Raw genomic sequence first — 26466 nt, forward strand, 5'->3', positions numbered from 1 at the left:
TTCAGTGGTCAGTGTTGCGGTCTCATAAATCTGAGGCTGCAGGTTTGAGCCCAGGTTGCGACAGGAAGGGCATCCGGCGTAAAATGGTTGCCAAATCTTTCATGTGAGTTTTCTCGTTGTGGTGACCTCTTCAAAAAGGAGCAGCCGAAAGAAAAACAACTGGATGTAGGCTATGTTTCACATTTATAATTGTACGCAGCATCAGACAAATTATTTCACTCAAATTTTTGTGGAGAGTCTCGTTTGGGTGGAACCAAGACATGAGAGGTGAGTTTGAATGAATTAAAGCTAATACAGCAAGCAAAAAGGTACATTCGTAGAAATGGGACAAAACAAACCAAATGTAAAGTTTCAAAACATTTTTAATAGCATGAGTATGAATAGTGATTGCCAATTATTGGATAATAAAATCCTCAGTAAGTTCAGGAACTTAATTAGAACGTGACCGCCACGGGAGATTGTCTCCGATCTAGTTGCAGGTGTCTGTTTGGCTGTTTTTGAGAAGACATTTTGTTTTGGTGTAAACAGGATGTGTGTAAGTGGCATTTGAGAAATAGCTTTAGTAATGTGGTCATGTACTGGTATGTTAATTACTTCTGTGCCTAATGTTCCTTATAATAAACTTGTTGTTTGGGACCTGTCTCCTGTCGCAAAGTCTGCTAGTCTGCTGAAAGCTGTAATGCTTCAAGTATGCAGGACCCAGATCGCCAGCAAAAATTGCTCTAGGGACAGAATTTTTGCTAAACAAACTACGTCATTTTATGATTTCCTTTAAAAACTTGCTTAGGAAACAGCAATTTTTCAAGTGACTTTTTAAATTCTTTCTTTTGGGCTATACCCATTTTTAAATGATTTTTTAGCTTTATTGAGAAATTTAATTTATTCACAATTGTTAATATTGTGATAACTGAATCAGTGTTTGATTCAGTTGTGTTTTAAGGTGTTTCTGAAATCTAGAATGTCAGAAAATTCGTGGAAACTATCATTTGTATTTATCAATGGAGGGCATTTAGGCTAGAAATTGAGAGCAGAAATGGCTTGTTTGTTTCTTGGATTTATTGCTTATTCAAGATTTCAGCCTTTGTGCAGTTCACTTATCTAGAACATGATGTTTCTTTTTTCTCTCTCTCTGTTTGACTCAACACTTCAGTCAGCTGGTAACCCTCTGGCCTTATTCACATACTTCAGGTCGGCAGTGAGTGATTATATTGATCATGTGTGTGCGTACAGAGAAAGAAACAGTTTTAAAAAATAAAACAAAAATTTGGCTCAAGGATTTTACAGCAAACCTCTGTCCTGCCCCTTTAATTTAGCATGACTTTGACTTCAGCAGTCCTTACAATTTTTCCTATTTTCCTATATTTTTCACAAGCCCTCTCTCCTCTCTGCTTTGTTTTCTTTCTCTTTCACTGTTCTTCTTTTTCACTTTTTCCTTTCATTACTTAGTTTTGGCCCTAATTTTTTTTTTTCATTACTTCATTTCTTTCTTTACAAGCTCCTCTCTGTCTCTGCCTCGTGCTCCTCCCTCTTCGTCTCTCTGTCACGGTGCCAACGGCCCGACGGCCTGTTCGTTTTTATCCTCTGCCTAGAAAACAGGGTCTAAAGTTCAAAGCTGCTGTTGCGGATTGGTGGAAGGAGAGGGAACACACTGGGAGGCAAGACCTGGGCCTATACAGATTTAAATATTCTCTTAAATGGATGGAATTTTAATTGAACTTGATTTCATGAACACTTTTGAATTAGATGCAGCTTGTTTGAGTGACACTGGAAAATAACCAAAATAGAAAATCAAGGAATTAAAACCATCTTCTTTGATTTGTTTTTATATATGTATTTTCACCCAAATTTAACTGACAGTTGTGAATATATGCCTCTAAGTAAAAAAAACAAATAGAAGGTGAGTGAAATAAAGTGTTCTAATGAATAGATTGCTCAAATCAAGTATGTTTTGTGAGGGAAAGCTTCAAAAATGCGCCATGTTTTCTTCGAGCTTTACAAGTAATGAGTAAGGAGTCCTTTTATTTGTCTGTTTCTGTTCCCGTGTCCGAATACTGCTGAATGCACATCTACAGGGCTGATGTTTGTGTGCATACTTTACCTTAGGGTAAGTCACATGCCCACCTGTATTTATCCTGTCTCTGCCTCTTACAGACTCTGTTATTATAGTGCCCGTATAAAACTACCTCCCACTGAGTTGTGCGTACTGGAACACAACATTTACAATTAGCAGCATCGTAAGCACTTTCCCTGCTGGTGAGTGGGTGTGTTTAGGAACGTAAAAAGCTGTTCTGGTTTTACCAAAAGAAAAAGAATGCTGTACATTGTTGAAAACCAATACATGTTTTTTTTGTGACCTCTTTGAAAAACAGCCCTGTTTAAAATAGGAAAAATATGTAACAAAACTTAAAACCACAAACAAATGATAAAGTGATTTAGTTGTTTGGATACTACTACATTTTACTACATTTTACCGGTTATGGCACTTTGAGAATGATTATACCATTTTTATTTATCTGCACAAACTCAACAAAAACACATATATATATATATATATATATATATATATATATATATATATATATATAATAAAAATGTCAAAGCATTTTATACAGTTTAGTCTGAATCATATATAAGTTGTGTCTTATTTAAAATGTTTGGGTTTATTTAAATGTGGTTGCTTGTTTTAGTTAATGCAGGCAGATTTTTAAAAAATCCAAGGTTTTTGATGTTGCCGGAGCCACCTAATTCGGAGTCTGTTTATTTGTGTCTCAGGGCATGTGTCAGGGGGTGTGACACATACTGACCAATCATATCAATCACTCTTTGTAGCACGCATCTGCAGCCAACCAGGACTCTCCATTAACATACTTTAAACAGGCCTGGCAGACACAAATACACATGCCTGCATAAAACAACCCAATTTCTTTTTGTAGCCGCAGGCCCATTTTTTTCCAGTGCAAAAGCATTTGAATAAGTAAAAGTTTGATGTCTTGAGACCATTTTGTATTTTTTTGATACTGTATTTAAACCAGTTTTAAGCTTGATGTGCTGCCTATATTGAATTGCAGTGATTGAACTGAAAAAACAGGCAATGAAATTGTATTGCCTATTAAAACCACATTTTTTTGTGTTGCATTTTTGCACGTTTTGTAATAATTTAGTTAATTTGATCGTAATTATTGTAATGGAACACAAAAATATCACAACTCTGTTCTGCTGTCAGGCACACTGAGACGTGGACCCAGAATAGGTTGTTCATATTTACGTGGAGCCACTGCTGTGACATATCTAAATATACCTCTGATGTTCAGGATTAATAGAGCTCACAGGAATAAACCGCCACAGGACTCACACTTTTAAAGATAACCCCCAGGGTTAAACAGAACTTGATTCATGTTGTTTTGGTTGCAAAGTGCAGTAAAGTTATATCTTAAGAGAGTTTATCATCATGGTGAGAAATGTTTTGTAGAATGTTATTTTTTTTCAATGGTACTGTAGTTTTCCGATTTTCTAACCTTGTCCTTATTTTAACTGTCTGATGAAAGAAGAATATATGCACAAAACTTGTACATGGATATGCAATAAATCCTATGTGTGGTAATAATAAACTAGGTCTACTTTGTTTAACATCTTTTGCTTTAGTTTGGGCTCTGGTGTTTTTTTTCAAAGTAGGGTGACAGGAAGGTGGGCAGAAAGAGGGGGAGGACATGCAGCCTGATTCAAACTAGAGGCTGCTCAAAGACGTTCAGTCGTTATAGATGGGTTGTAAACTTGGGAAATCTGGCACCCTTAGCTGACTACAAAGCAAAAGGTGAGTAGAGTGTGCTTTATTCTTTAATGAGCCCCTGTTAGTTAGGATTTGTGGGTCAAATTGGTTATAAAGGCTAGTCTTGCTTTTCTGAAACGTATGTTATGTGGTCAATATCATCGTGACTGAGCATTCATTTTGCAAGGTTCTGATTCTAGCTTTTGAAAGTACCACATTTCCGTTTTCTTTTACAACAACTTTTAGCTTTTGTTGCAAATGTTATTCCTGCATCATACGCTCTTGGAAGTATCCTTTTCTTGTCGGATGTTTGTTTATTCAGGTAGAGTTCTCCATGGTAGAACATCCAGAGGAATGAAGGAGGCAGTCGGAAATTAGGTTACTGTCACAAAAAGATGGATAGATGGATGTTTTGAATTCTAAAAAAGTGTTTGAAGATAGTTCTTGCTTTAACAAATACATTTTTATAAATTGATTATAAATGCTTAATTTAACTGGGATATTAATTGGTTTTGCATGGGTATAATATGTTGTTCCATCTCTAACAAGTAATCATAGAAAGAGTTGGGCTAAAATGTGTCTGCATAAGTCATCAGGAACATTGTTAAATTATAAAAAGGAGATGAACAGAACTTATTTTTAGAAAGTACTTCAAAAGGTCTGACCAATTTACCGCATTCTGCTCTATTTTTGATTTATTATTGTTTTTCTTAACACGAGAAAGACCCATCTGTCATGGAAGTATGTAGAAACGCAATAGATTGTTGCATTAAACCTCAGTGGAAGGCAGGAAATTAATTTACTCAAAATATCTTCCATTTGTGTTTTGTTTGTGGTTATCCACCAGTTCTCAGTTTTCAACTCTTGAGGTCTCACCCACATCACATAAATAAACAGCTCTCCTTTCTCTCTTTTTAATCTACTAACACATTTCAGGCTCTGACATTTGCTGAGAGCCCTTCGAGCTTCATAGGCTGCTACTTTATTGTGCTGTTGTGGACTTGGAGCTGTGGGAGATGACTGTTCTTTAGGCCTATTTTGAGGAAACTGGTGGTAAAAGTAGACCACATTCCCTGTATTATCACAGATAGGTTTTTTTTGTTTGAGACTTCTTTTGCTCAGATGTCCTCCCATGCTATCGTTTTTTTCCCCTCACTCTGTTTAATGCTTACAACTTTGACAGACAGGGCTTTACAATCTGAAGAACAGTTTTCTGACAGAGCAAAATGAATTTAGACAAAAGCAACACAAAATGAGGATGTTTTCAGCTTCTCTAGTTAATTACCATTATACTTTATTTCTTTTTCCCTTTTTTACAGACATGTATAGAAATGGTTGTGGTTCAAGTACATTTTCTCACCTAAATAAGGACATAGTAGCAATGTATATTTATGTTCCACCTCTACCTTTTTGTCCACCCATCTTTTCACACACTTCCAGACTCTTTATCGTCAGCGTGGGACAGATACACGTCAGCTTTTTGCATTTGAGTAAACGGAGATTTAATCAGAAGGGGTCCTTTTTTAAAAGAATTTGGTGATGCTTTATTGTTCCCTTATGGAGAAAAAGAACCTTTTTTTCTTGCCACCTCCATTGGGAATTCAGGGGTCAGTGTCATTAATGGAGCCAGAGTCTGGCAGCTGTTAGGGTTTGTTTGCATTTGTTCAGGAAACACTCGGTTTTATTGTTTTTGTTGTATGGACTCTGATCCTCATTTTACTAAAAATTGATTCAAGTTGATTTTACTTAAAGTCTACTTACCATGTCTTTTGTCTAACCTGTGTTGGATTTATGAACTCCAAACTCTTGTCAATGGACACCACATACTGTTTCTTAATTAGATGAGTTAAACAAGATTAAAAATTGAGATCTCATCTGGTGTCCCCTCAGATTTGGGTTGTGATGATCTTGTTGCACGAGAGAGTACACAGTGTTTCATGAGTGCCATATTTTTATTGTTTAATTTATTAGAACAGTGAAGCCAATTTCACACAGCAAAATTCCTCTTTTTTTTCCTCTTGTAAAGTGACCTGAAATGCTGAATACAGCAAAACATAAAAAAAAATTTGGGTTATTGGTAAAACAGTCTTGTGAATTGAAGTAAAATATAAAGAAGTATCAGGTGGCTACAGGCACTTGCATAGTATTGTATTGATTTATTTGTTAAAAATACTGTGTGGAAATATTTTTTCTCCTTGATATAGAGCATAGTGTTGTATGTTCTTGAGTAATTTGATCTGGGATTTTCAGGTATTTTGACATGGCTAGTTGGCACTCGGTTGCACTGCAAGAAGTAATGACATCATCTTGAGAATAAACTGGTAGAACTGGTCTGTTTTTGAATGTTGACCTTATATGACACTGTTAACTGACAGTAACTTTTATAGACAACCATAACTGATGTGTTTAGAATGTGTGTAGAACCACAGCTGGAGAGGTCATGAAATTGGAGTGGTAAAGGAGAGAAACGTAGTTAAGACGAAAAAAGGAAATGAGAATTTTAATTTTTTTTAAGAAGTTAAAGCTCCAAGTATGCTAAGACTGTTGTTACCATCAGAGAGAGAACAAGAAGATCACAGGAGTTGTCAAGTTTCACATCCTCTTTCTTGAGGTTAGTTTTCTCTATTTCTCAACACTCATAATGTATCATTTAGGCTTTTTTCTGTTTGTTTGTTTTCAGTCTGTATGTCCAAGTACACGTTGTACAGTGAGTAATCAGAGTCGTGAGAATGTTCCAGGCAATATATAATAAACCAGATTTTTTGTTAACATCTCATTCTATGAAAGTCAGTTAGATAAAGCTGAAGTTTTCTTTGGGGAGAAATGTTTTATGTCAGAGTTACTTTTAAAGCATGTGTGGACTCGACTGAAAGTAGTGATTCTTTTTATAACTAGTAAATTATTCATTTTTGTGATCGACTGGTTTGGCTGTGCAATGTGTGTTAACGCAGGTAAAAATGATAAAACATGATTCCTAAAGCATAGGAGATGTCATAAATAGTGTCAGTGTCTTATTTTGCCTGATTAGAAGCCTCAAATCCCCAACTGTGACAAAAGTGCATTTTTTATGAGTTTAGAAAACTGTAAAGGACCTATATATTATTCTGATTATTAATCAAATTAATTTGCTTAAAACACTCCTCAAAATGTTTCATTATTTTATGATTCTTGCATCTTTAACATTAACACTCTTCCATAGTCAGTTTTATTGTTTGTAGCTATAAAATAAGTAAATGTTTATTGTTTTTGTCATTTAATTGAGAAAACTTTGCTGGTGCTCTGATCAGTGAGTAGTAGATGAAGATAGATATTCAAATATGGCATTAGTTTTTTTTAAGTTGTTTCTTAGATTTTAGATTTTTAGATGTAGTCTAAATCATTGTCGTCTTTAAGTTAGATATATAATGATTTTTGACTCCAAATGATCACACTTATACCTGTTGTCATGCTGTCTTAATGGGGTTCCTCTTTAGGGTGGCCCGAGTCATCTGACACCAGCAACCGTACCACAGGGCAGACAGAAGAAACTTTTGAAATTTGTCATTATTTTTGAGCACATGGTTATAAACAAAGTAAGATACAGAGTCAGGAACCACACAGTGACTTATTTATGCTTTTCTGTTACGTTTGGTTGCTTTCTCATTTTATAGCTAGACATCTTGGGATCTGGCCTGTTATTGTGCAACTCGTTACATTATGTTCCCTGAATTTCCGCATCTGTATCTATTAATAACATTTAGTGGATTCAAATGTTGCTACTCACTACTGGGAACAAGATATCTGTCTGGTTCCACCCTCATTTTATGTATGATTACGCTTTTCAACATGTCTCAAGAATCCCCCAAATAAAACAAGCAACCAAAAAAGCCCCCTCATTTAATATATTAATTAAATGACAGAGTTTAGCAACTCTGGAAAACTTATGAACGACATCAGTGCTCCTCAAAGTAGCAATTGGTTAATATATAGTTCTATATAAACGCTCATCGTTTTATCAGTCAGTACTCGATGATTCAGTCAATTCAGTAAACAGATTAAAAAGTCTAAACAAGCAAATCAAGTGATGGTGGGCTGCAAAGCAAATGCTAGTTAAGATTTCATCCTCAAACTGCTGGTTAATCGAAACAAATTCTGTATAATGGCGAGAAGAAAAGAAGAGAAGACAATGCTTTGGGGTTGTTTGAAACAAAGATTTTATATATTATGCATCAAACCCCCCCCCCCAAAAAAATAAATAAAAATAAATAAATTGTCAGCACATTTGATGACAAAATGGCTGATCTTATATTGGGTTTTTTTGCAAGTAGTTGCTGATTTGGTTGGATTTCTCATTTTTATTCATTCTGTCCTACCTGTAGAAACAATTACTATACAGTACTTCAGGATGTAAGGACTTGACTGTAACATGTACCTTATATTTCTCAAGATAACAGTTGCACATTAAAAATATGTGCATGTTTTTGTGCTTTCAAGTATGTAGAAGTTACAATTAAGTGTTTGTGCTTGCAGTGTATTTTGTACTCCACATTGAAACCATTTTGCAGCTTTCCTATTAAATCTCTCACACACATGCATGAACTCTAGATCTCACTGAAATAAATCTACAAAGACTCCATTTTCCACAGCTGAGGTTTGATCTGTTCAACAACATTGTCTGACTTGCCTTTCGCAACTCATTTTGTTTTGTTACCATAGAGGAAATGTCACATTACCTCAGTACTGGTTAGCATCCAAATAAATACAACAATTTAATAAAATAATGGCATGAAAAAAGCATTCTCTGGTTTTAGTGTGACTAAATCAGTTTAGCTGTTTTGTAATGCTACCAAAGCAACAAAACTAATATTACTCTGATAATCATTCACATTCAGAGTAACCACAGTTCCTGTGAAAGTTTTAAAAACCTCAGCTGTTGTCTTTTAACTAAAAAGTTAAAGTGATGATGCTACAAGGCAGGAAAAAAAGGAATGCATTTAAAAAAAAGTTTTTGGAGAAACAGAATATCTTAACAGCTAAAGTCCATTTTCTTTTCTTCACTCATTATTTATGTTGGCTATAAATAAATAAACCTGCCTTTTTATTAGGCAGTGTTATAAATGAGAACCAAGTGAGAAAGAAAACTGGTGAAGTAGTGATTAAAGAAGAATTAAAGCTATTGTTAATGACAACCCTGGAGCCTGAGAGCCTTGTTGGTAATCAGCACAAATAATGAAAACTTCAGGCTGTTTTTGTGATGTTTTTCAACGGATTTGTTCAGATGTTTGGGTCCATCTTTCCTCATTTCACCATCTGCATTTATTTCATTATTCACCTGAAGCTGCAGTAAACAAGGTTGTTATTGTCACAAGGTGACTAATCGAGTACTTTTTTTCTTTTTTTTTTGTGGGCACATCTGTTCTATTAAATCACTCATCACTCACCCAAACACTCGACACACCAGAGCTTAAAAATCACCATTATTCAGAATCAGGTGTGCACGAACTAGGCAGAGATGGTCAACATGCATTAAAGTAATATTCCACCGTTCATTAATGACGGAGTTCTCTAAGTAATGATGCTTCTCAATCAGGCGCTCCTGGCTCACACGTATCAGCTTGATGTTTTCCTTGAATCTAGTGTTGAAGCCTCAAACTAACCAGGATGCAGTCAGGCCTAATTTAACCTGTTTGTCTCATCTTTCATTTGTTGTTTCACCTTCCCCGCTTTTGCTTGCTTTCTCTTCCAAGCACTCATTAACAATGGCTGTTCCTCCCTCGTTGTCCTCGTTTGACATGGCTCTGGATCCTGCTTCCAAGCATGTCAGCTACCCTCAAGATATGTTTTGAAGCCATGTGACTTCTGCTTTGCCAGAATCTGTTTTATGCACCACTCCTTCTTTCTTTGTCCTCACTTGGTTGGCATGTGAGAGGTCATGTGAGGATGTGACTTCTCCCTCTGTGACATGTTATATGGCACAAAGTTCAGATCTTCCAGTTAAAATATTATCCCAGAAAAATGAAATGAAAGAAAAGACAGATAAAGCAACAAATCTAAGTTTTTGATAGATTAATGATTTGTACCTTTCAATCATTGTATAAGACTATCTTCAGTTTTGTTCATTATTTAAAAAACAGTGAAATACAGTATATCTGATGTCAGAATTCTTGAAACGGATTTATGCAGTTAGCATTGTGTGGGATGAATCACTTCACATTGTACAATTTTGTGTCAACTTCATGTTGTGTCCATCTGTTTTAATTTCTACCTTGTTAGAAATTGTAATATCTTTATAACATTTAAATAATACAAGATGCTGTTTCACTCCACTTTTGAGATTTGACACATCCCAACTTTTTCTGTAGTTGGGTTGTAAATATAAACCAACTTAAATTCATTTGATCTTATTCTTAGGCAACTGAAATAACCTAACATGCACATTTTTGTTTGTGTCTAGAGTTTTTGTTATTTTAATCATATCTTCTTTATTTATTCATGACGATGATGATTTTAATTCTTAATTCTCATCAGACATCAGACATAGGTGTGTTTGGAATAGGATTGATATGCATTAGTTTGCTCACAGTTGCCAGTCAGCTTGTGTTACTCTACTGCTGTTTATTTCATAGGGTATGGCCAGATGGTGCATGCTTGGAAAAAAAATATCACCATAGAGAACTGGCAGTCTTAAAAGCGTTGGCCATTTTCACAGCATTTGGCAAATGACCCCTTGTCTATCGTTAAAAATTTCTGCCCATAACACTGTAATTTCACAGTTTCTTAGATTGGGCATTTGTGTGTGTGCACACCTTTTCCCCGACTCATTCAGCCAATGGCTGTGAGCTGCAGAGTGTGGCTGTCAATGCCTTTTGCTAAATATGCTAATAGCCTGACACCTGTTTGTATAAGAGGAGAAAAATGCAAAGCTTTGTGCCAAGGACACGCTGAGCACCACCACACAGCACAGGGGACCAGAAAACAAGCTGATTTTTAAGCTTTATTTCATACATGCAAGCTCACAGTGAATATTTATTCATATCACTTTCATATTCTTTGTGGTTGATTTGTTTGACTCCAGAACAAGAGGCAGGTCAGTAGTGTCAAATCTGTGTCTGTCTTTTCCCCATCAGTGATGGAGCCCATGACGGTGACAACGTCAGTGGTTGGACCAGATGAGTTCGACCGCAATGTCCCACGGATCTGCGGAGTGTGTGGGGACAAGGCCACCGGCTTTCACTTCAACGCCATGACCTGTGAAGGCTGCAAGGGCTTCTTCAGGTGTGTGTGGCAGTTTCCAATGTCTGTTTTAGCAGCCTAATCATGTGGAAGAGATGGAATTCATAGTATTTGCTATGCTGCTAAGCTTTACCAGTGTTTTTGTGAATTTGGAAATTAATGTTTTTCGTAAAAGTTGGAGTCCAAGTAAAGTTTTGGTTCTTAAATTATTTCTATAATGAAGAAATTATTTCTATAATGAAGTGAAATATTTTGTTGAATATAATCAACAAAATTTATTTTGTTGCTTAGTCATACTTGTCTGAAAGATGCTGATTTTAATGTTAGTGTAATTTAATGCTGAGGTATATTGTTTTTCCCATCATGCCACACAAACATGCCTGCACTGCTTTTAAAACAACATTCATTATTCATACAGTAGTTGTCAGTAATCCTGTTTTTTTTATTTCATTTTTATAGTTCCTGTCTTATTTAGTCACATGCAAAACATACTTTTTAAAATATTTATGACAGATTCAGGACGTTTCAGGAAAACAAGGACATCTTTTTCCTTAAACAATGATTTGAAAAATGCAAATTAATCACAAGTGAGTTCTGCCTCGGCAGCACGGTTTATTTATTTATCTTAACATTAATAAATAATGATATGAACTATACTAGTAATTTTACTGCAGTTACATTTCATGTGGACCAATTTGCATAGATCAGTCAAATTTGCATTTAGGTTTTTTTTTGCTAATCCGTATGCTTCAAACTGCCTAAATAAGCTTTAAAAACATCATATCCTTCATATTTTATCTACCCTAAAAGTAGATTCTTTTGAATTTGTAACTGGTTCCTTTTGCACTCCTGCAGGCGCAGCATGAAGCGTAAAGCCTCCTTCACCTGTCCGTTCAATGGGAGCTGCACCATCACGAAGGACAACCGGCGCCACTGCCAAGCCTGTCGTCTTAAACGCTGCATTGACATTGGCATGATGAAAGAGTGTGAGCAAACTTTTTTTAATCCCTAATGTCTCTTCAGCAAGTCTTTTTGCGTGTCTGTGAGCTCTCCTCATCTATTTTTACACGGTTTAGTCCAATTATTTTAGCAGTTGTTGTAAATTAGAGTCTTTCACAACAGGCACATTTCTGATGAAGATGCACTCTGTGTAAAATTCATAATGGGTCAGAAATCAGTTAAAGCAAATCTGTTACTGAATCAATTTAATTTATTTTATACAACGGTAGTTGGGGTTTACTTGAATGTACAGATAACGGTGACCTGATGGACTCATCAAAAGCTTGTTCAGGGTTTTCTCTGCATTTTCCAGCTGTAAGTAGCTGAATCAGGTGCCTCTCAGCTGAAGGACAACAAAAGGGCTGAAGCTCACTAATCTTATTTCTCATCTTTTTATATGCTTCTCTAGAACTGAGATAAAAGAGAAAACTTACCTCACTTCTGTCTATTTTGACTCTGAGCGGGTCACAGTGTTGTTGAGAACTCGGTCTTTTTGATCAGTAAAAGCTAAAATAGGTTAGTAAACCCCACCTTTTTATGTTGTGAAGCTTGATTAGGTAAATCAACGTGCAGCCACTATTTAAAAGGATAGTTTAAAATTTTTTGGAAGTGGCATTGTTTGAAGTAGTATTAAGTAGTCAGTATCTCACTTGCAGTTGACTGTGGTCAATGTGATCCCATTTGGGGAATTAGTAAGAATTTCTTCACAAGGGAGTGACGTTTACTCAGAGAATGACTCATTTAAGAACACATTTTTGTAGTCTAAAACAAGCCAGTCTTAAAACTTTTAAAATGGGAAAACTTACGGTTAAGGTAATCCTGCTCTGAGTGGCATTTAGCTTGACCTCCTCATGAAGTTTTTTTTCTCCTTTTCCACTTAATGATTAGTCTAAACACTGTCTATTGCAGGTAAGCTACTGAATACTGATATTTCCTCCACACAACCCAGTTTAAAAAACTGAGCGATTTTTATCTTGTTATAATTATGGCTGTACATGGCCTTTCCAGTAAAGCAGAAAAGAATCTCACTGTACATAAGACTTTTTATATTGCCATTCCATACTTAGACTTGTGGTCATAGAATATCAAATGTCACTCCAAAGCTCTATGTCGAAATTGAATATGTTGTATCAGGTTCTGGCAGGTTTCGGGAAATTAAGACACATCTTCAATGGATCAAATTTATTTCTTGATAGACCTAAGAATATCAGTAAAGATTTAGTGGTATGTCTTTACCTCAAGAGGAGGAGCTCAAGGATTTTGGGTTTTGTCTGCTGTAATGAGGGTAATGTTATGGTTTCTCAACGTAAAGAAGGAGCTAAACCGAAAGGCAAACCTCAAACCTATTTATTGGTCCATCTCTGTTCTAGCCCTCCCCTTTGGTCATGAGAAACAGCTCAAGTCTGAATGCAAGTAGCTGAGACGAGTTTCCTCAGTAGGATGGCCGGGGAGAGGAGATTCTTCATAATGCTGGAATAAAGAAAATATTGGATATGAGGTTTAAAGCACCTGGTGGGTTCCTTGAAACTTAAATGCAAGTTTCCTCACTATGGCCATGAGACTTTTGAACCTTATTCTAGTTACAGAAAGAACAAATTACAGAAGCTGATTATAATGACGTTATGATCATGTGAAGTTAATGTACAGTCAGTTTTATGAATGTTTGAGCTTTGGCGATCATTGACAACAGTAACATTGTAGAGTTGCGCGGTGCCACACTTGTGTAGGCTTGTACTTCTAGTGATAATAAAGGCAAGATGTCACATATTTGCCTCAGCTTGACATTCCTCTGATGAAATATTAATTAATTCAACTGAGGTTTCTTGAAACAGCTGCTCTGATGCTGCTTCTATATTAGTGTTTACTTTGTAAAACACAGCTGTTTCTGTGTGAAATACAGTTGACTTCATGTTTTTGCTCTTTTAGTGTAGGAAGTAGGAAGACAGCAACCACCAGTTCAGATAGAAAATGTATCTTAATTTTATATATAATTTTGGGCATTTTTAAATACAGTTGGAGCATTGAAGGCCAAACGGAACTGAACATCCACAATCTGAACAAATGCAGCTTTTGTGTATTTCAAAATAAACCTTACAATACTACTTTGGGTATTATTATTAACGGTTTAGTCACAATTTGGCTGGTGCCAGCAGTAAACTACTTTTTAATCTAATACTTAAAAGCATTCAAAAGGAACAGGAGGGAGTAGAATCAATGGCTTAGTGAAAACTGATCTTATTTACAGCAAGGGAACAGGTAATGGAGTTTAGAGTCCATATGCAGAAGGCTTCTGGTACCATATGGCCAACTGGTCTTGTGTCAAAATGTGGCTTGACATAATTAGTGTTTTTTTCTGCTTTTATACTATACTAACAGATGGTTGTTATCATTAGTGCAGTTAATCATCACAGAAATGGCATTGTCTGAAATGTTTTAAAAGCATTTTTGTCACATTCTTGTCCTAATCATGTTGGTTATGCATGTGGAGGACCAGGCGTGGGTGTAACACGAGAACAATGCACCATAAGGGCAAAATGTTACATCACGCCTCCCTAACTCAAAGTGACACCTTGTCACAACTGATTTAGATAGAATAACATTGAAGGGTGTCTTTATTCTGCATCTAACAAATTATCTCCATAGTCAATATTTATTAGTCTCTCTGGTGCATCTGACTTACTGAGGAAGTGGGCTTTATTTTAGAGGTCATTGTAAAGCAATGCATTTTAACAACAGGATAAGTTCCCAACATCAGTATAACCATAACCAGTACAAGATGACAACAGAAGTATAAGCAAGAAGAAGAAAATAATTTTGGTCAGTAAAAGAGTGGAACCTTTTGGGTACATTTTCTTTTTAGTTTTAATTGATTTTGTATCAGATTAAACCCGGTGTGGTCAGCATGTTCTAAACAGCTTTTGCATCAATCATATCTGACCTTTACAACAGTATGTCACATGTCCAATTCAATATAGTTCATTTATAGCATAGAGTGCCAATTCACAAGTCATCTGAGTCATCTCAGGGCACCATACAAAGTAAAAACAGTCCAAACATAATTCAGATCCAGATTCAGATCTAATTACAGTCAATTAATTCCAATTATAATTCAATAGATTTATAAAGAGCACATTATGAAATGCCAAATTAAAAAAAAAAAAAATTATCTGCCTGAGGAAGTCAGCAGATTGGAGTGAATCTTCACTTCGTTGTAATCCTCTGCGTCCACCTACTCACCCACAGCGCCTGTAAACGCAGTGAAACTGTGTTGACAACAGCTCATGACAGGCCAAGTTGTCAGTTTTAAAGGTTAAAAGCTTCAGTTTTTTATTACCATAATTGAGCTGACTCTGAGCTCTATAAATTACTTATAATTTTATGCTTTTGAATCACATTTGTTAAGCTTTATAACTATGTTTTGCATAATTCTGCAATCATTTTTTATTTCAATGAATGCAAAGAGCTGAATCTGTAGAGACTATAATTCAGGGGATTGATTGCATTAGTGATTTTACAGAAACACTGGTAGATGGTCTCTCTGTTGTTCAGCTGCCAGCTGACTGTGTGACAAAGGCTACATATTTACATGTAGAGAGGGAAACTGAGATGCAGTCACCCATGACAGAATTTACTGCCAGCTGTGAATGCTTGTACTTAAAGCTGTAAACTTCTGACCAGATCAACCAGAACACATGTTCGTACCAAGTCTGAACAAGGCCAAAGAGACTCACTATTGTCTCACACTTATTTTAGTAACACACCGAACAGACTTTGTTCGTGTTAATCAAAGATGATGCAGCAAAATGTTCACTCTGATGATTCCTTCCATGTTTGCCACAGATAGCCGGTTTACACTGGAGTGCTTGTGCTTCACAGAAGAATGATTGGAGACTAGTGAGCAAGTGAAAGGAGGGAGAAAGACTTTTATCATCCTGAAATGGTCTCTTTGTTTGCAACAGTTGTTAAATAGAAGGAAGCCAACTCTAAACACTATTCAGCAAAGCAGCTGGGTTACTTTCTCTTCAGTGCTTGTGTGTTTTTGCCGTTTATTCTGTTTCTACATGGAAACCTTAAGAGGAAAGACTTGAAACTCATTAAGTCATTGGAATCTGTTCTATTCAAGCTAACTGTAATGTCTGAATTCACAAAATAAAGAAGAAAAGAAAAACAGGTGGATTCTTGCCTTTTTTTTAAAGAATAAATTCAGATTCAGAATGGTATTTTTCCCTCAAGTACTTTTTTATATATATATATTTTATGCACATATTTCAGTGTCACACAGATGTCATCTGCCTTTGTAGGTATTAGTCTATTTTTTGTCATATTTTTTTTATATTTACAGTTTTATTCAGCTTACTCACATTTAAGATAAGCACTCTGTGTGTGCGTGTGTGTATGTGTGTGTGCTTTCTGCTCTCTGTGATCTGTGCCAGCTGAGTTTGTAAATACCCTGTCCTTATTTGACATAGGTTAGGGAGATGCCAGGAAAGGACCTCCCCGTTAGCGTGTGGGTGTGTGTGTGTGTGTGTGTCTCTTTTCATGCTCGCAATATTTGTGTAAATGTGTGTGCCTGAAGCAGGGGTTTATTTGTAACAGGATTAGAATCACAGTAGAGTTGTTTTGTTTTTTACATGTTTTAGCTCTCATATGACAGAATTTCTGTCTTTTGGCTTCTTAAATCCACATCCTTCAAGTGGTTTCTTTACTTTTCATCCTCTGTCTGAGTCTTTTTTTTTATTTTTATTCTGTCTCCTTGACAACCTTTACATCATAGTACTATAGTTGCCAGATGTTCAAGTTGTAGATTCTTGAACCAAAAACGTCTAATTATGTACTTTGTACAACCAGATACAAAGGCTTACTCTTTAATACAGAACATCTCATCTCCATTCATGTTAGTTTGCAAAACAACAGTAACAAAAAAAGTTTATTTTACTAAAAAAGCCCCACATTTTTGTACCCTGTGCATTTTCACACATTTCTTTAAGGAGTTACTCAACAAACATACTTTATTGTTACTGAACAAGGAATATTGATGTCTTTATTGACAAGAAAAACAGGAAAATTGGTAGTTGGAGAATAACACACATTGATTAAGTGTGTTTTTGATTTTGCTGAGCACACACTGTACAATGTGCTAACATCCTTCCTGCCATCATGCCGGCCTCCCGTTGTGATCTTTCGGTAAGCTATTTTGCGTCACTCAGTATGTGTAGGTGCAGTGATGCCTGACTGACCTGAATTTACCCGCTTGAAATCACAAGCCTGGAGCATTAGTGAGAAAGTATTACCTACACACCAAATGCTTCTTGACATATATCAAACCAAACCTGAGTGTTAGCAGCCTCTTTTGTGTTTAACTGGTTGGTTGGCTGGTTAATGTGTAAGCCAACAGTGAACCTCTGGCCTTCAGCTTAGGAGTTCTGTCTTTCTCTTTTGTTTTTTTACCAATGTCCCTAGCATTAGTAGTGTTGACTGAAACTTGATTTAGTTCTTTTTGTTTAATTAATTCCTCCATACTGTTTGCCTTCTTTCTTAGCTGTTCTGTGCCATGCCAGGCACCACATCACCTCATCCAGTCAGCCCCTTTTAAACACCAAACTGTCTTTTGGTGAACCCCTGTGTACCTGCCAAGCACTGTGGGGTGGTCAAGATGTTCCTTTGATGATGTTTTGTCTTTTTTGTGGACTCCTCTTTTAATCATGCCAATTAGTGCTCCAACTTGGCTGAAAACTAACTAATTCAGCCAAGTTCCAGCCTTAGAATAGCTGCTTTGAAGACCTGTGCCAAACTTTGACCAAACTTTGCCTATTCATGATTATGCTCTACATGCTTGAATATCCTTACCACAAGGAGTGGCTGTTGGCAGTCCGTTCCTGGCTTGGGACTAGATGGACACTGGAGTGCACCCAAAGCCTAATTAATGACAGGGGGTTAAAAGAAATGAAAGCCTAGTAAATCCTGGGTGGCTAAACAGATTTATTCAGTTGCCTTTTTAGGCCTGTAGTTGTTGTTGTTGTCTGCATAAAGTCGCTTCAGTAGTTGCAAACAAGAGTGCAATCACTAAAAATTCTGTTTGAGTACTGAAAGCAACCTTGTTTCAGTACGATGTGCACAGTCTAAGTACTATTTATTGCACCATCATGTACTCAGTTATTTGGCAAATTCCAAATATGTACTTTAGTTTTAGGTTGCCACAACTTAAGTTAAGAGATTTTTTTTTTATATCTGTAGCTGCACAGTGTTGGTGGTTCAAGTCCTGATTCCTCCCAAGACTTTACTGCTTGAATGATCTAACACTAAACTCAAAGATCCTTAGTATTATGATCCAATGCTTTCTGTTGAAGCCCCACCTTTAGTGGTTGCATGAACAAAAAATACATTTTTGTGCGTCTTTAAATGCACTCAGAAGAAATAAAGGGAGAATGTCCTACTGTTGAAGAGCTTAGTGCCTGGAAATAAAGTTGTATCCCTTCTTGCATTTCAAATATATTAACAAAAAATGCTTAACTAATGATTAACTGCCTGTATATATGACAGAAATTTTCTGTTTATGTGTAGCTGCCAGGTTGGCAGATTTGTCATTGTATTTATGCATGTTGTGACCCAGTCATGCTGTGACTTAGCCATGACAGTCTGTTTCTCCTTGGCAGTTGTAATCTGTCTGACAGTCATGCTGTCTGTCAGTCTTTCTGCATAGTGGAGAACCTCATGGGTGATTGTTTACAGTGTCAAGGAGTCAAAGGATTAATATGGACCCAGGCATTCAGGGGCAGTGCATTCCTGAAGCAGTCACTACAGTGACCATCAGTTCAAATGTGGAAAATGAACATATTAGCAGTAAAATTACATGTATTTTAAAAAATTTTTAATGTATTTTTACTTTTACTACTTCTTTTTTGTGCTAAAATACAAAAAATAAAAGGAGAAAGCATCTAAAATATGATGCACACTTTCACATGCTTGAGAGCTGCCAGTGCTTTTCGTAACATCACTGCAACTTTTCTTTTTCATGGTCGTAACAGCATCATCATGCATCTGTTTAATTTATAGTCACTTATGGATGATTATACAAGGCCACTGTGTGTCTGGTCAGCTCTTTCATATTGAGTGGTGCTTTCATTCTTAGATGTTTTTTTTTAAGGGAAAAAAAAGTGGAGCTGCATGAGGCCCAACTGTCTTTTTCATGAAAAACTTGTGACGTGTATGATTTTAAACCACACTCAACTCAGTGGCAGAAATGTAACAAATAAAAGAATCTACTTGGGTCTTTTCGGTGGCGAATTTAAAACCCCACCATTTTATTAAGGTCACATTGACACACTGACTATGAGGGCCACCAGTGTTCCTCTTAAAAACAAATCTTCTAAAGCACAGCTTAAACTGATTTGTCATCATCGGGAACATTTTGCAACACACATCAATATATTAGTCATTTGTTCATGAAGGTTTATTTCAAGTCTTCTAAAACCCAAGAGCTACTTTTATAATCGGAACTATTTAGGATGAATGAGATTATGTCTTAATAATTGCTGTAACTGTCTTCATTTACTTCTGCATAAACAAAGAACTAAAATTAATATTTCCAATTTTTATCTTGTTTTTCAAGATTAAAATTGGAGTTGATTGACTGGCATGATTTATATCTCTTCCAAGAGGACATTTTGTTGTTCAGTTTTTGTTTGGAAAGATTGGGATTTTATTTATAATTTTTCACTCGTTTGCAATCGTTTATGTTTCAGTGTTCTAAATCCTGATTTTAAAAAAAGTTTTTGTTTTTTTTTTGTTTTATTTGATGTATTCAAGCACATAGATGTTCCTAAAAGACAAAATTTCCATGTTTCACCTCATTGATTGCAAACAGTGATCTCCTGAGGGATCAATTTTTACTAAGGAACTGTTTCGGTATACATTTACATGCCTTCAGTGCTGTTGGCTAGTCTTAATATTAATAAATAAAGATGTTCCTTTTTGCTGGATAATTGTTTCCATGATTTTATTGTACATACAATGTTTTAATTTGTCCCACTTTCTATCCTCTGTTGCAGTCATTCTGACAGATGAGGAGGTTCAAAGGAAAAGGGAAATGATCATGAAGAGGAAGGAGGAGGAGGCAGCCCGTGAGGCGCAGAGGCCCCGGCTGAATGAGGAGCAGGCTCGGATCATCTCCTGCCTGGTGGAAGCTCACCACAAGACCTACGACACCTCCTATTCTGACTTCACACGTTTTAGGGTCAGTTCAGTACAGAACTAAAAGAAAAAATGTCTAAAATATCATGAGTTATGTGGCAAACTTTAACAGAAGTACATCAGGTGTTTTAGTTCCATAACATCCCATGTTGAAATGTTTGCTTGTAACTCTCATCTGTCTTAATGTGTTTTCATACAAAAAGGTTTGCTGAAGTAACGCTAACATTACACCCTCCCTCTGTATAAACATGACGGCAAAATGTGCTGAAAAAACATACTGAGACGTTTTTTCCCCAAAAAATTATAGACACTGTTTGGATATTGTTCTGCTATAACTTTGTGTTCATTTTTGTTTTCATTTTGTAATTTCTGGATGCTAGGATATACCTCTTTGCCCCAGTTCTCTGTAACATCACAAAAACACAGACGTACAGGAGAGATGTCAGTGGAGATCTTTCACAATCATTGTAAAGTTTGGAAATACACATAATAAGAAAAATCCAAGTTCTTTGTTTTACAGATTCCACTCCAATTCTATGAATCCATCTGCATTTTCCACATCACAAAAATCACAGGACACTGGTTTTAAGCCAACCAACAACAACAGCCATCACCCGTTTGCTTCTAATTTGCTCGACACCACTAACAGGGGTCACCAAACCCGAGAGTTATGTCATATTTTCTTAATTACACCAGACATCGTTTTCACAATAAGATTGTCCAGAGTAAATGAGATGTAGAGTAAGGATTGACTGGAATGTCTGAGAAAGTCCCACAGCCTCTTTGATTTATTAGCGTCAGGTGTTTTTGTAGCACACAGCGTGTAGACAGCCACAAGCACATTCTGATGTGTAGTAAATTACACATGTAGTGGTTGTGGGTGTTACATTGAACTGAGGGTGACCCTTCCGAGTTGAAGTAGTCAGATAAAGCTTGGCCATACCTCCCACCGCTATAATAAAACTGAAGTGTTTTTTTCTTTTTGTTTTAGGTAAATAACATGCATACAAAAACACTTGAAATTAATCCTTTTTTTAAAACTAAACTAAAAGCAAACAGACATTGGGATTACAAAGTACATCGAAGCTTGTGAGTCCAAATGTCACCTGTTGCAACACTCGTTACATGCTACTCTTATTGCAGCACATGCTCAGTACATGAGTTGTGTACTCATAAACTTCCACATACATTCTGTAAGACTGACAAATATTTTTATGTTCAACTTCAAATAAACATAGACCCATCAGTCCAGAGTTTAAAGAATGATTTATAGGCAGCACTCTACCAGCACTGTGTATAGTGGAGGTGTTTGCTGCTGACCAGTGATGTCGTCAGGCGGTGGAGGAAATACTCCGAGGAACTTCTCAATCCCATCAACATGTCTTCCATGGAGGAAGCTGAGTCTGGGGACTTTGGGGTGGGTGGGTCCATCCATAACCAGGACCGAGGTCACTGAGGTAGTTAAAAAGCTCTGTGGGTGGATGAGATCCTTTGAGTTCCTTAAGGCTAGGAATGTTGCTGGGCTGTCTTGGTTGACACGCCTTTGCAATATTGCATGGACATCAGGGGCAGTGCCACTGGATTGGCAGACTGGGGTGGTGGTTCCCTTTTTTTTTAAGAAGGGGGAGCGGAGGGTGTGCTCCAATTACTCCTCAGCCTCCCTGGTAAGGTCTATTCAGGGGTGCTGGATAAGAGAGTCCGGTTGGTAGTTGAACCTCAGATCCAAGAGGAACAATGCGTGTTCCGTCCTGGCCGTGGAACACTGGACCAGCTTTTTACCCTCACTAGGGTCCTCGAGAGGGCATGGGAGTTTGCCCAACCAGTCTCCATGTGTTTTGTGGACTTGGAGAAGGCATTCGACCGTGTTCCCCGGGGTACCCTATGGAGGGGTGCTCTGTGAGTACGGGAAAGGAGATCCGTTGTTACGGGCCTTTCAGTCCCTATACAAACGGTGGGAAAGCCTGGTTCGCATTGCCAGCAGTAAGTCGAACCTCTTCAGAGTGAGAGTTGGACTTCACCATGAAACTGCTTCTTTTTACCAAACTCTGGCTTAAAAAAAGTCCAATTTCAGTAATCTAAATTATGTTACTGGTCATTGGTGTGTAATGATAACATGGATTAATATATCATTTAATGCGTAACTTTAAGAGGCTCATAAGAGAAGTAGTTGCGTATAATATGTGTTTGTCGTGTGTTTTCAGCCTCCAGTGCGTGACGGCCCGGTGACACGCAGTGCCAGCAGAGCCGCCTCTCTTCATTCACTGTCTGATGCCTCCTCTGATTCATTCAATCATTCACCTGGTGAGATGGATAAAACCTGTTTTCTTCTTTTGTCCTTTTCACTTCCATCAACCAAGGTTAAGTTTAGAACAGTTCAGTGGCATTTATATAACATTGCTTTTATACTGTGTACTGGAAAAATGTCATTGAGCTTCAGAACTGCTCAGCAAACATTTGCACTACAGATTTAAATAGAACATATGTTTTTATTTTATTCATGGTTGAATGTTTTGTATGAGTCATATTGCTTTCATGGCTCATCATTTGTATATTTATCTATGTTCTGAGAGGTGTGCTTGGACCTGATGTTAGTTGTTTTGAATCTGATATAAGTCTTACATTTAAATCAGTGCACTAATTTGCTCTTTGAAAGTTTGGAAGTTGGAAGTTATTTGTGTTAACTAAATTAAAAAGGTCTTCAAAGTTTTAAAATGGCTGATTATTATTATTGTTGTTGTTGTCATTACTTTTGATTTTTGTAACTTTTACACTTTTCTAACTTTATTTAAAAAAACAACCATATAGCAGTACAATGAGATTTCTTTAAATCCTTTAGAATGTGCGTCAGCACATTTGCTTTTTTTTTGGCTTTTAATGCTACTTTTAGATTTTTGCTACTGTTTTGCTAACTTTAGCTTGTAGCTGCTGTTATGCTGATTTTAGCTTTAGCATCTCTTTTGCTGCTTTTTACCTACTGTTTTGCTGATTTTAGATTTTTTTTGGTTCTGCTGCTGTTTAGCTTGTTTTGCTCATTTTAGCCTCTGTTCTGCTTGTTTTAACTTAACAGCTCAGTTTTAGCTTCAACAAATTTCAGCAGTCATTCAGAATTTAGCATTTACCCTTAAATTTAGCAAAAAAAAGCAATTTCTTTATTATTATCTGCAATGCTATTATCAAAATATATGTTTTTAATTAGGATCTGACTGTTCTTCTGCTCTTCCTTGATCTGCTGCTCACAGAGTCAGTGGACACCAAGATGAACTTCAGCAACCTGTTAATGATGTACCAGGATGGTGCTAGCAGCCCTGATTCCTGTGAGGAGGACACCAAGCTCTCCATGCTGCCCCACCTGGCTGACCTGGTCTCTTACAGCATCCAGAAAGTCATAGGATTTGCCAAGATGATCCCAGGCTTCAGGTATGAGTTTAAAAAGTTACTGTAAATGAGTTTGGTTTAAACGAATCCTCATATAGGTTCATAATTATCTGCAGAATGGCATCAAAGTATTTATGCTTTGAATGATGCCTTTTAGCTTATACCATGTGACTTTTGTTTTTGTTTGCCTGGTTGCATTAAACTTGATCAAATTTATGTTGGAAGCTGAACCAATTTGTGGTTGGACATAATAAATATATAAATAGACACTTATTTAAAAGAAGAGTTATTTCAGTAAATAATAAAAAAAGCTTCTGGAGCCAACTCCTGGCTGGGGCTTTTTTTATGTGAAGTCTGCGTATTGTCCTTGTGCTTGTTTGGGTTTTCCAAGTGCTCCACAGTTTAATATCATGCATTTTACGTGAACTGGCTCTAAATTGGCCCTAGATCCGAGTGTGTGCGTGGAGTGTTGTTTGTCTTTGTGTGGCTGTGTGACAGACTGGTCACTTGTCCATGGTGTACCTCACCACACGCTCCGTTCACTGTGACCCTGAACAGGAACACGTTGGTGTAGAAAATGGATGGTTTAATCTGGCAAGAATTTCTTCCATTAGTTTTTCTGTCAAACTCAGACATTTTTTAGTCCAGAAACCTGCTTGTTTCAGCTGCTTTCAGGCCCAGGCCTCTCTGGGATTTATCTGGTTAAGTAAACGTTAATTAATAATAACTTTTGTGTAGTAAATTATTTTTTGACTTAAAAGTGATTAAGCAATCAATCAGTAATGGAAATTCCTATTTTTTTGGTGTTGTGTGTGTGTGTTTAAAATGCATTTGAGCAAATTACTTAAACTAAACAAGTAAATGCTTAAATATGTTTTCGTATGTTTAGTCATATAAGTTGTAAACATGCGGTCCAGTCTTAACACAATAACAGTTTTACTTCCTGCTGGTTTCTATTGTTTAACCGAGCTCTGGTTATGATTTATTTACTTGTAAAAAAATCTGCCACATCAGACCAGCAGCACGAACTGATAACAACCTGAATGAGGTTCCCACCTACACACACACACACACACAGAGCACGCCGACTCGTATCCGGAACGTTAATGGGTGAGGTGAAAACAAACAAGCTCTTCCAAGAATATACTGGAACACGCTGTAGCTTTAGAGATGAGATGAACTTAAAAATAACTATAAATGTGGGCACGTACATAAACAATATAACAGGGGAGTCAAATCATTTTATCCACCACATATGACGCAGGATAGCTTTAACTTGTGGACCTGAGAGAGAAACAGAATAATGCGGTTTGAACATTTTTGCTTGACAACTATTGTAATATCACAGGGATTATAGAAGTTTAAAACAAGACTAATACAAATAATCTAATTGTTTAAATGAATGTTTTATATTTTTAAAATATACACAAAAGTAGATTTTTATTAGATGAAGAGAGAATCTGTTTTCCTAACTGAACAAAAATGTATAACTAGAACAATCTGCCACATTGGAACAATTGTATTACTATCTGTGTCCAAATATGAATATTGTTTATTTTTTAAATATTATGGTTATTTAGCTGTACAGGTTTATTATGGCCCCTATCATGGACACGTGGCACTTCATTTAAACGTGTTGTTCTTACTGTGGTTTTGTCATAAATAAAGTTATAATATTTTAGAGTTGGAGCTGTGTTTAAAGTGTTTAAAGGTCTAATGAAACCCAGGATTTCTTTATGTTCGCTGAAAACGCCATTAAAATTTCACAACCAGGAATTCTTGTGGCTCTATACTTTAATGAGTTTCAGACACTGAATTTTAACTTTTTTTTTTAATTGTTCTGATTTTAGAAACATGTGTTCATAATGTTTAGTCGCTGACATCTTTATCACTTTGCGGTTTAAAATGAGTTTGTAGGAGGTTGTCTGAAGTATTCTGGTATTCTTAGATATAAGAATAAATAGGGGTAATTTAATATCTTGACATTTTCAAATGGGTTAAAATAAACATAAGAAAAGCAGACAGAGCATCTCTTTGTGTTTAGCAGTAATGATGAACAATAAAGGGGGAATAAAACGTTAAGTTCTGCTTTCGTCACCGTATAGATGCACGTCATAAAGATCCGCTCGTACGGTACCCTGTTGCTACGATAAACATACGATGCAGTCATTGGACACGTTGTGCTTTCTCACATACACACATGTTCTTATTTGTAAGTGTAGGTGGTTGAGTAGAACATTCTGACCGATAAACAGCTGTTATCGCTTTAATGGATCTCATGGAGAGCCTGAACAAAATGTGTGTGTGTGTGTGTGTGTGTGTGTGCTTTGAATTAGAACGCTGCAACAACATTTAGACTTTTTATCTGCAGGGAACATTCAGTAAATTTTCTGCCCACTTAATATTCTGCAAGTAATTGCTGGAGGTTTTTGCTGTCAATATTTATTAGCCTTACGTAGCTGTAAGTATAACTATTTAGACCTAAATAGCGTTATTGATTGGAATGTATAAGTGAAGGAATCGGGTGATTTTATATATTGTTTGCTTGTGTATTTAGATTATTATTGCCCACTGATGAAAGGCGAATAAGGATGATAATGGTTTTTGCCTCTGTGTGTGTCTGTGTGTGTGTTTGTGTGTGAACTAGTGTAAGGATTTAAATGAAACTCAGAAAATCATAATGATTGGATGAACATCTACAACCTTAACCTTTGGAGTCAGTCACATTCAAGATGGCAACCATAGCTAAGCTGTCCTAGCAAACATTTAAAAGTCAGTTTTATAGGTGGTAGTAGCTGAGACTTATCCCCAACACATACTCCGAGCACAATCAGATTGAGCATGAGCTTGTTTTAAGTTTTCCAATGACTATTTGAGTCATTGACTATCTCATGAACCATTACATGTATTGAGTTAAAATTTGG

At 36.5% G+C, this 26466-nt stretch overlaps 1 protein-coding gene across 2 annotated transcripts in view; it reads left to right on the forward strand.

Annotated features, from left to right (window-relative positions):
- LOC108233105 (vitamin D3 receptor A) overlaps positions 1 to 26466 on the forward strand; it is a 66658-nt gene that overhangs the window by 28772 nt on the left and 11420 nt on the right. Inside the window, exons 1-6 of one of the 2 annotated variants that reach the window (XM_037976832.1) lie at positions 6166 to 6377; positions 10873 to 11020; positions 11834 to 11964; positions 20026 to 20210; positions 22369 to 22468; positions 23407 to 23584. In XM_037976832.1, coding sequence (XP_037832760.1) covers positions 10875 to 11020; positions 11834 to 11964; positions 20026 to 20210; positions 22369 to 22468; positions 23407 to 23584 — 740 coding nt within the window. In that variant the 5' untranslated portion in view covers positions 6166 to 6377; positions 10873 to 10874. Of the gene's footprint in view, positions 1 to 6165; positions 6378 to 10872; positions 11021 to 11833; positions 11965 to 20025; positions 20211 to 22368; positions 22469 to 23406; positions 23585 to 26466 lie in introns of those variants that run through there. The other variant, XM_017411319.3, reaches the window with a different exon arrangement.

This window comes from Kryptolebias marmoratus, linkage group LG8, assembly GCF_001649575.2.
Source record: "Kryptolebias marmoratus isolate JLee-2015 linkage group LG8, ASM164957v2, whole genome shotgun sequence".
Lineage (NCBI taxonomy): Eukaryota > Metazoa > Chordata > Actinopteri > Cyprinodontiformes > Rivulidae > Kryptolebias > Kryptolebias marmoratus.